The 11,466-nt window shown below is 25.4% G+C and overlaps 1 protein-coding gene across 1 annotated transcript in view; it reads left to right on the forward strand.

Annotated features, from left to right (window-relative positions):
- Positions 1 to 10,715, forward strand: part of LOC107457107 (uncharacterized) — a 13,206-nt gene extending 2,491 nt beyond the window's left edge. The window contains exons 2-3 of the mRNA XM_016075180.4: positions 2,605 to 3,479; positions 6,981 to 10,715. Coding sequence (XP_015930666.1) covers positions 2,620 to 3,479; positions 6,981 to 7,341 — 1,221 coding nt within the window. The 5' untranslated portion in view covers positions 2,605 to 2,619 and the 3' untranslated portion in view covers positions 7,342 to 10,715. The remainder of the gene's footprint in view (positions 1 to 2,604; positions 3,480 to 6,980) is intronic.
- Positions 10,716 to 11,466: the final 751 nt, after the last annotated feature.

Below are 11,466 nucleotides of genomic sequence, written 5' to 3' on the forward strand. Positions count from 1 at the left end.
TATATATATATATATAATATGATAATGGAATGCTATAGGAACACTGTAAGCATTGCAATTGGAATAATATTATAGTATGTTCATTTAATCGAAACAACATTATACTTAGCTTATAAGTAAATCTTTGCAGTACTGTGCATCGTAATTTAAAATAGTCAATAATTCTTATACTTTTTACCTACGTATTTATTGAAGTATTTTTTTACGCATTAAAACCACGAGTTTATTATCAATGTTCAACAATAAGGGAAATTCCCAAATCATTAATAACAATAAGGGAAATAATCAAATCATTAACAACAACAAGGAAAATTCCCAAATCATTAACAACAATAAGGGAAATTCCCAAATTTCAATCTAGATAAAAATTGTTTCTAATAGGAACAACTTATTTTTAAAACATATTATAAACGAATAAAATGGACAGTAAAACATCAATATTTATATATACTGGTCATTAAAAAACAAAAGCATTTTTTTTAACATAATAATCGTTAAGAAAGCAAAAGCATCATTTATGATTTTCCATTCGACTATATTTGAAAATCAGATAGTAAACTAAAATCTTGTTACATTTTATTTTATAAAACATAAAGTAACACCAAAATTTAAAAAAGTATCTTACAGTTTAATCAATAATAAATTCTTATTAACTCGTTTAAACTTAGAATACTTAACAAGCTAAAACTTAACTGCTTACTAAAATACAGCACTGAAGCTTTTAAACAATAATTATGAATTTTAATTCAATTTTTAATAAAATTTTGAAAAATAAATTTATAGAAACCATTTTTGTAGTGTTGAAGTTTATAATTACCTTGATGACAGATTTGTAAACTTTTTCTGCAAAATTTTCTGCTACTATGGACATTAACGTACTGATATTTAATCCACTCTTTTCGGAAGGATTTTTTTGGAGATGCCAAAGTTTCATGGGGCACAAGACATCGAGAGGGACCAAAGAAAAAATTAACAGGATACGAGTCTGGGGAATAAGGGGGCAATTCTTCCTCTTTATGAAAGACAGAAACTTTGAAATTCACTTTTCGAGAGTGCTGTTTGCACTGTGAGATAGAACAGCATAGTGCATTACGCAATGTTCTTTCATATACATGTTAGGATGAGTGTTTGGTTTGATTCTTAACATAAGACTTCGAATACTATGATTAATAAAATTTCGTTTTAAACATTTTCACTTTATTTATAGTCAGCCTCTATTTTATATGAAGGTCATAAATTTTATAAAATGTTAAAATTCACCATATTAATGAAATTTTTGAGAGCATACTTGTCGTTATAGGAAATTAAATAACCTTTGATTTTCATAAATCATAATTTAAATTTATTATTAGATTTATGACCTTATTAGAGTGATATATAAGTTCATGGTAAAGCTATAATTTATATCACTTTATTTTATATTATCTGTTACTTAACCATAAAATTTTTAAAATGACTGCAAAAAATTACTAAAAATGATTAAAAAATGATTAAAAAAATGATTCAAAAATGCCGTTATAGGAAATTTTGCTACCTTTGCGTGTTATACTCAAAAATCTTAATTTAAATTCACAATTGTTAATGTAATATATAATTTTAATGTAAACTAATAATTTATGCCAATTTAGTTTTCTGTAACTTCGGAACTGAAATTATATTGTTTATCATTTAACCATTTGTTTTGAAAATGATTGCAAAAGGCGTTTTACTAACAATACTCACTTCATGAAATCAAAACACAAAGCATTCCTTTTATTTAATTTTATTTTTGTATCTTTAAGAATTTTATTTATTTGTATAACATTCATATTTCGTGAGAAGTCTGACTATTTATATTCTTTCATCCTTTAATATAAACATTTTTAACACACATATCTGCCAAAAACATATTTTGTTATTATATAATTAATGAAAAAGTATGTGTTCTTACTACTCATACTCTCTTTTTGTACTCCATTATACATATTTTGATCCCACTTACCTTCCAAAAATATATTTTGTCATATAATTCGTAAATAGTATGTGTTCTTGTACTCATATTTTTTATATTACATTAAATATGTTTTTATCACACATGTATTCAAAAAAAAAATTTTACCTAAAATTTGACGAGAAAATGTTCCGGCGCTAAATATTTAAATGCTGATAATAAAAAACGTCCAGTAATGTTTATATTCTATATAACTGAATTTTAACCCTCCCGGAAGCTTCATTACAAAAATTATTAAACTTCAATTAAGTTTTAATAACTTTAATTATTTTTTAGAGATAATTTATGTCAAACTCATTATAGTATCTCCAATGAAATATTTTTTATATCATTTTGGATAATTTACAATTGCTTTACTTAGGGCGATACTGCGATAAGTCTCATTTCTCTATAGGCAACAAAATACTTATTGCACTGAAAAATTCCGGGAACATGTAAGGTAACAATTTAGGAATAATATTAATTTTATATTATTATATATTAGAATAATATTAGTTAATAATATTAGTAATAGTTTGATGTAAAATTGTCACATTTGAAAATATTGTTGTGTATCACTATATCCCCCAATTCTTTTAATTTAGCATGCATTTTAAAACAATTAATTTTTATAGGAAAAACTAACAACTATGGAAAGAAGATCTGTAACTATGGAAGACGTGGTGAAGCAACATACCAAAAGATGTTGTGAAACCTTGGAACCATTGAACTTAAAAAACTTTAACTTGTATTGTGAAGATCGTGCAAGTCAGTCAAATATAAGTCATAAGATCGTAGAACTGAATAAACTGGGAAATACACGCTTTGCTTTTATAAATGGTTATAAAGATTATAAGCGAAACTTCCAGGCACTTCATGGACTCAAATCATCTGACAAATCTGATTTACATCATATGTTCAAAGAAGAGTTAGAAAAGCATATGATGCAGTCAAGTTTTCTTAACCACCAAAGAAATGTTCTCAGTTTTTATTTAACTCAATTAAAAGACCAATGTGAGAAATCTAGCATCTCCGATATAGAATCTCTATTAATGAAATGCCTCACTGTCTGTAACCTGATACCACCTGTATCAGAAATTAATTCTTGTGATGAAGAGCTGGAACAATATCAAAATATTGCATCAATTTTAAGATGTTGTCATCAGAAGAATTTGAACAATAGTCACATTGTTACTGAACTCTTGAAAATGATATTGAACATGCATTTACTGAATTCAGATGATGCTGGCCGCATCCGACATGAAAGTTATGACAACGGCTTTCTGCAATATGTGATTCATCATGCTAAAAATGAAGGAATCAATTTAAACGATCTTTTATCTCAGCATTCTGACAAACTGAACAAAGTATGGGATTTTTATGACCAGTTTTCGATTCTAAATGCTATGGTAAATGAAGATAGGGAGAGAATGCTTTTTCTCTTAAGATCTGGAGTGCAGATATTTCCTCAACATGAACAGATGAAAAGCGGTCACAACTTCTCTGACATGTAAGTATGAAAATATTTGAAATTTAGCTATTCATTTTATTCCCATGCCCAGGGTTGGCATAATTTAAACCACTTGAGTTAAATCATAACTATAATTAATATTTAAATCACATGATTTTCTTAAAAAAATAGTTGATTTAAACTAATTGTGATTTTTTTCAAGAAAGTAACTGACTAAACAAGAGTGGTCACAACTTTCCTTTCATATTACTACGAAAATAACTGAAATTTAGGCATTAATTTTATACCCTTTCCTCGAGTTCGCACGGTTTAAATCCCTTGATTTTTTTTCTTCAAAAAATCATTAAATCATTAATTTAAATTAGCTGTGATTTTTTTTTATAAAATCACTGATTAAAGAAAGGGATCACAACTTTCCTCTCATGTAAGTACAAAAACAATTGAAATTTGGAAAATAATTTTAAACCCACGCCCAGAGTTGGCATGATTGAAATCGCTTGATTTAAATCATGAAAAAATCATTGATTTACATGAAAAAATCATTGATTAGTGATTTTTTAAAGAAAATCACTGAGTAAAACCGATTGATTTTTTTTTAAATAAATTATTAATCCAAAAACATTTTTATAAATATATTCTTCAGGATGTGTTTTTTTAAAATCCAAGGAAAAAGTAAACTATTATATTTCCAAATAAATAAATAGAATTAGAGATTTTAAGCGGATAAGAGTAGCATTAAACTGTAAAGTTATAATTTTTCATTATCTGTACTTAAAATAATTTACTCGTAATGAACATATTGTAACTATATCCATTTAATTTTATGTCTATTTAAATGCTTTTAGTGCTTTTAAAACGTATTAATTACGTAATTAGTGTTTACCTATACTGAGGAAAAACTAAAACTTGCTGTATTAAAAGAAACTCTCTTTATTGTATTCTGATCTAAATTAATTTACTTTTCATTGAATATCTACTATACAAATTGCCTCTCTGCCTTTAAAATGTTAGGATGTTTAGCTTGAAGAAAAATAACCGAAATTTTATTTATTCAGTGCAGCAATTAAATAATAAATTTGGAAACATTTTAGTTAGAAATATCTACTATCTCAGCTATCGTGTTGCTTCTAAATAATACTAAGTACTGTTTATATATTTAATCAGATGATCTGATTGGTGAATATAAAAAAATCAACAAAAATCTGATTTAAATAAAAAAAATTTATTTAAATTAAATATGCGTGATTTTTAAAAATAAAAAAAATCATGAATTTTGTCAACCCTGCCCATGCTTACAACAGTCGTATTAAATTAAATATAATAAAAATATAGTTAACATTCTGAAATAAACTTTAATCAAAATTGGTTTTATTCATAGGTAAATTGAAAAAAAATATAAGAAAAGAAACGTATAGATGGCACATTCATGCCTTTAGTATTCAAATAGACTCAAAATTTTCGTGCTTAAGAAAACTATTAAGTTAGGTTGAATATATTTCATATGTTTAAGTACAGCAAATATAAAAAAAGGGGAAGACTTTAAATTAAAACTTTAGTATTACAATGTACATAATATCAAATTAAAAACTTTAAAGATAAAATGGCCAGTCATCAATATTTATTTATAATTAATTTAATAAGAGTTTAAAAGTATCACAAGAATAGTATTTATCCATGTTTATTTACTTTAAACAAATTAACAATTTCTCATCCACATAACTAATTTTCTAAACAGAAAAACATGACTTGTTGAAAATAAATTAAAAACATTTTTATACATTATTCTTTAAATTATATTCGAAGCCAATAAATTTGCTTTCTGAATTTCCTGTATTTAAAAAATTATTAACTGCAAAAAAATATTTGACCTTTTGATTATAAAATGTATGACAAAATAAAAAGTAATGCATGAGAAGTAATTTTATTTGTTAATCGTGTGTGACGATGACATTATATACCATAAAACCGTTTAAATTTGAAATGATTTTTTTCGCTATTGAGTCTTTTATGTATTTAACAATTTCGATACAAATATAAAAATTTATATCTGGAAACATATAATTGTTCACTCTCATATTTTTTATTTTATTTATTCATTGTTTTTGTCTCTTTTGACATGAAGTCAAGAGCGAGTCTATGTAATGAAAACCTTGGGAAAATGAAAGAAATTTTCCAATTTTCCTACAGCCATGAAAAAACAGCTATTATATAAGGAAATTTTTTTTTTGTAAAAATAGCGTAAAAAGTATAATTGCACTTATTTTAGAATAAATAGGGTCTCCAAAAAATGATAACGTTAAGTTCATAAATTGCAATGGCCCTTTCAGCAGCAAGTCTAATTGCAACTATAACGTTTCATTTATGTTTGCTTCAGATCAGTTGGCATAGTATTTTTTACCACTGGTTTAACAATTGATAATTTTTAGACTAATTTCTGAAGCTTAAATTCTTTTTATTCTGTAGTACTCTCTGCACATTTTTTACGCATGTTCGCAATTTTAAATTTTTCAATTCTACAGTTTATAGCAGTGAAACAAAATGAAAAGTAAAGCGAAAAACATTAGAGAAATTAATGAAAAAAAGCATTTAATATTGCTGTTGTTGTTGTTCATTTACGTCGCACTAGAGCTGCACAATGGGCTATTGGCAACGGTCTGGGAAACATCCCTGAGGATGATCCGAAGACATGCCATCACAATTGTGATCCTTTGCAGAGGGGATGGCACCTCTTCTTCGGTAACCCGACAACCTGCACGCGAAGCCAATAACTATTGAATAACTGGGAATTTCGAAAAAAATGTGAAAAAAATTTCTCTAATATATATGGACTATTTAAAACATTAACTCAGTAATAACATTTCTGCTGGTTACAGGACAGCCTACATGTATTTGTTACGAATAAATTCACAGTTAATAATTATCAACAGTTTTATTATCAGCATCCTAGACTATCAATTGCTTTTCATCCTTATTGATATCACATACATTTTCTAGATTGAGGCATTTTTTCATCTGTAAATATTTAATTACTGCAGATCCTTTTATTCAAATTAAAAAATTTTTTTTACCATTTATACATATTCAGCTTAAACATGTTTAGAATTTGGTAACCTTTTACTATGTACTAGGATGCCCCCTATTAAAGCCAATGTTTTAGTATCAGCACCCTAGCCTACCGATGCTTTTCATCTTTATTGATATCATAAACACTTTGTAGATAGAGATATTTTTCCATATGGAAATATTTAATTTCTGAAGATCATCTTGTTCAGACTATTACATTTTCCCTACCATTTACAAATATTCATCTTCATCATGTTTAGAATTCAGTTTGGTTTTAATGTATTTTAACTATATCCTAGTATATGCACGCTATTAAAGCGGCTCGGGATAAGCGAAAAAATTTATAAGAAATTTAATTCAATCTATCCTAACCCTTTAAAATAAAATCTGTATCATTTCGTATATTAATCTAAAAATATGCCTTCAGAATAAAATTTATTCAATTTTAATTGTTTCTAAAACCTAATTTTCTTTCAGATCCCAAATCTTGACTCGACCTCAACTCATGATTTTGTATATTATGGAAGGAATACTACATAAGAACATGTTTGATTCTGGAGCTATCGACACAGTTACAAAAGAGCAAAGAGGGTGTTTTGAAATTATATGTCAAAGAGTTCCAGGCACTATTTTTCCAACTTCACATTTCATGCGAGCACTTGAGGATGAGCATGAACATTTACTTTCACGTGGCATTGAAATAGAAGACTGTGAAAATAGGAGGAGCAAAACAACAAGATTAGTCAGAATGTACGTTAATAATTTTTATGATATTCCCGTAGCATGCTACACTAAAATATTTATCAATTCACAATCTGTACACAATATGCAGTTGTAACACATTTTAGTGCAAAAAAATATGTTTATTAAATGAAAATTCATCATAGTTTATTTAAAAAGTCTTACAAATGTGACTGAGGCGTTTGATTTCAAATCATTCGATTTTTTTCCATAAAATTTAATTATTTTAGTATTTTTCATGACTAATGCCTATCTTTATTTGATTCTGATAGTAAAAAGTTAAATTATTTATTTAAATTCATACGATTAAAAAAAGATGCTTAGTATTTGCTTAAAATAGTTGAATTAATTACTGTAATCAAATTTTTAATAACTAAATTGAATATCTAAAAATTCGAAAATAATGTTATAAAGTTTTTTAATATTTACTTATTTTTTAGAAAAAAATGTGCAGTTGAACCGTAAAATAAAGAAGTTATCCTTATCATGTCTTAATACAATGAAAGAATCAAGATTAGTTCATATTAAAATGATCAAAATATCAAAAGTTTTATTTATTTTAAATTAAAAATTTTTGAAGTTAAATCGTGTTAGATTTGAAATCAAACGACGATAATTATATTTATTCTACAATTGTACATAAATATGAAAAATCTTAAAGCAATATGGAATACCAATTTTTACTTTCATTTTGAATGTTTAAGCACAGCTTTAATAAGGCTAATGTTTGCATATCTGCATTAAGGGAAGTGTAAATGTTGTACAAAGTTTATGTTCATAGGAGTTTTCATGTAAAAATTTCCATTTTTGATGAGAGTTTGTTACTTTATTATGTCTGTAAAATTTAGTACTCTGTGATAATTTGTATACTAAATTTTATTTAAAATATTTATTCGAAATAAAATCATTTTAGTGTAGTAGCTGATTTGTTAAATATTATTTCGAAAATAAACCTTCAGTTATTTATATAAATATCAATAAATCGTACAAAATATATTTAATCGTCTGTTATTATTTATAAGGAATTTTTAATAAAAAGAACATTCTAAAATTATAAATATTAATAATAAAATCAAATATAATAACAAATATAGTAAGCATATCAACTGAATATGGCATTGACTTATATCGTTTTTTTTTAACTATAAATTCTTCAACTTACAGCTAAAATTAAAATTTTAGTTTTCCTTATTTAATGTAATTTTTAGCTAATTCTAAGATTGTAAAAAAAGTTAAGACATTAAGACGCATAACATGCTTATAAAATTGAAGTAAATCAAAATTTCAAAGTTAATATTAAAAAAATTACATTCAATAAGAGTACTTTTGAAGGATTATTTAATCATTATAAGCGCATGTTATAATTTTTTTCTTTTTAATACTCGCATCAGCTTTTTTAATCGTTATTTGTAACCATTGTAACATAATTAAAGTATTATTAATAATGGCATTACTTTCTGATGAAGACCTTTAGTTGGTTTGTTTTAATACAAGTATAATTTAAATCAATTAACTGAAACTTAAAAAGAAAAAAAATTCATTGCGACTGGTATACAGTATCAATTTTTTTTAAAAAATACTCTTGCTAACAAGTATAAAAAATGAATTATTTTTCACTTATTCTAAAAGTATACTAAAACATTTGTTGAACAAAAAATATTAAGAACCATGAAATATTTTGAATATCTTATCTTGAATATGTTTGTTTTGTTGAATGTAATGTCTATATAACATATTTTTAACTGTAATACAAGTTACCAAATTATTTTGCATTTGAATAGTTCATTTTGTAGACTTTTTTAAAAATTATAAACTTATTTTTTATTCAACAGTTTAGGTTCATTAAAAAAAAATTTCAAGTTACTTAACATCAAATTGTATTATCAAATCCATAACATGTTCACTTCGTACTAAAACTGTATCTTTAGTAGGTTGATACTTTTTTACTAAATAGTTGTTGTTGGTTACAAATTACAATTTCTAAGTTTTAACTACGCTATATTTCTTTGATTTGATTGTTAAGATTCAGCTTCTATTATTTAATTGTCAAATATGTCCTATGATTTTGTTTGCTTATTCTTTAATTTAATTGTAAGCTCATTTCCAGGATTTTATATTGCCTTAACTGTGATTTAACTGAAATACTAATTTATATGCTTCGCCTGCCAATTCACTTTTTAAGACATAAATTCTCGATTAATTTCCTCTTTTTGTCAGTTCATCTCTTTGATTTGATTGACAATTCATTTTATATTGTCTAAATTGACGATTCCTCTCTTTTTTTTGGTCAGTTCATCTCTTTGATTTGACAGCCAGTTAGTAGACTATTACATTTTGTTGTATATTATTTAATAGTTAATTTACTTCTAATATTTTAGAGTCAATAATTTTTCAATAATTTAATTGCCAATTCATTTCTATGATTTGATTATCAATTTGCTTTATATAATCTAAATTGCCGATTCACCTCCTTTTCTGTCAGTTTATCTCTTTGATTTGACTGACAGATTTTTATTATTATATATTGTGATGTCATTTTTAAATATTTAACAGTCAAATTACTTCTACAATTTCGGTAACAGTAATATTTTAATAATTTAACTATCTGTTCATTTCTGTAAATTTATTGTTAAATCAATAATTTAACTGCCAGTTCATTTCTATGATTTGATTGTCAATTCGCTTTATATAATCTAAATTGCCGATTCACCTCCTTTTCTTTCAGTTTATCTCTTTGATTTGACTGTCAGATTTTTATTATTATATATTGTGATGTCATTTTTAAATATTTAACAGTCAATTTGCTTCTACAATTTCGGAAGCAGTAATATTTAAATAATTTAACTATCAGTTCATTTCTATAAATTGATTGTTAAATCAATAATTTTTCAATAATTTAATTGCCAGTTCATTTCTATGATTTGATTGTCAATTCGCTTTATATAATCTAAACTGTCGATTCACCTCCTTTTTTTGTCAATTTTTCTCTTTGATTTGACCGTCAGATTTTTTTATTATATATTGTGATGTCATTTTTAAATATTTAACAGTCTATTTGCCTCTACAATTTCGGCAACAATAATATTTTAGAAATTTAATAATTATCAGTTCATTTCTCTAAATTGATTGTTAAGTCGTTTTATGTTATCTAAATTATCAAACTATCTCAATTTTTGTCAGCTCATCTCTTTGATTTGATTGTCAGATTTTTTACTATTCTATACTGTGATATATTTAAATATGTAATTGTCAATTTGCTTCTATGATCTGATTAGCTGTTCATTTAACACTGATACAATGATTTATTCATTTACTTGATTGAAAGTTCAATGCCTTTATTATGATATAATTTTTAATTGCTTTATATTATTTCATTGTAAACTTTTAACCGATTACTATTATTTTTTACAATTATTATAGTGCCGATTTCTACAATTTAATTGTCATTTAATTTAATTCTAAGATTTATTTGACAATACAAGAAACAAATGAAATAAAATAAAAATATGACCACCGAAGCCGACGTCTTCAAGACGTCGGCTTCGGTGGTCATATTTTTATTTTATTTCATTTGTTTCTTGTATTGATACTTTTTTCTGAAATTTCTGCTGCTTCTTAGCGCGTTTTTTTCAAAGAAGTTTTTTCAAAGAAGTTTTATCTTTTTGATCTTAATTATTTGTGTTTTCTTTCAGTATTTATTTGACAATTTTTCTCTTTAACCTGATTGTCAGTTTATTATAAAGGATTTAATTTTTTCGACAAATATCGCGTCTATATTACGTTCTTATTTAATCATATCCTTAAAAAATGAGCGTTTTTTTAATACCTGTTTACTCAGATAGAATGTTATATTGTGCGTTACTATAAAAGGAGTAGATACTGTGCTTATGTGCACATTGTTAGTAAGATGATTTATAATGTATTCTTATTCTGCTAAGTAATTGAGTGAGAAGTTATCTCAAATTCCAAGGTTATAAAAATTATCATATTTGATGTTTTTATTATTTTCCAACCATGTGTCAAAACACAATTGTGTCAAATAATGACAAACTAGGCTTACAAAAACAGTAGGTCTTTATGACAAATTACTGAATAATGAAATTGTGTACTCATTAAAAAAATGACAAAACCACAATGAAACTATTTCCAATCTAATAAAACTACCCAGCTACTACCTACACCATCTGTTTCATGTTTCATTTCTTTCGTTGCTCTATTAACC

The sequence above is a fragment of the Parasteatoda tepidariorum genome, chromosome 5 (assembly GCF_043381705.1).
Source record: "Parasteatoda tepidariorum isolate YZ-2023 chromosome 5, CAS_Ptep_4.0, whole genome shotgun sequence".
In the NCBI taxonomy this organism is placed as follows: Eukaryota; Metazoa; Arthropoda; class Arachnida; order Araneae; family Theridiidae; genus Parasteatoda; species Parasteatoda tepidariorum.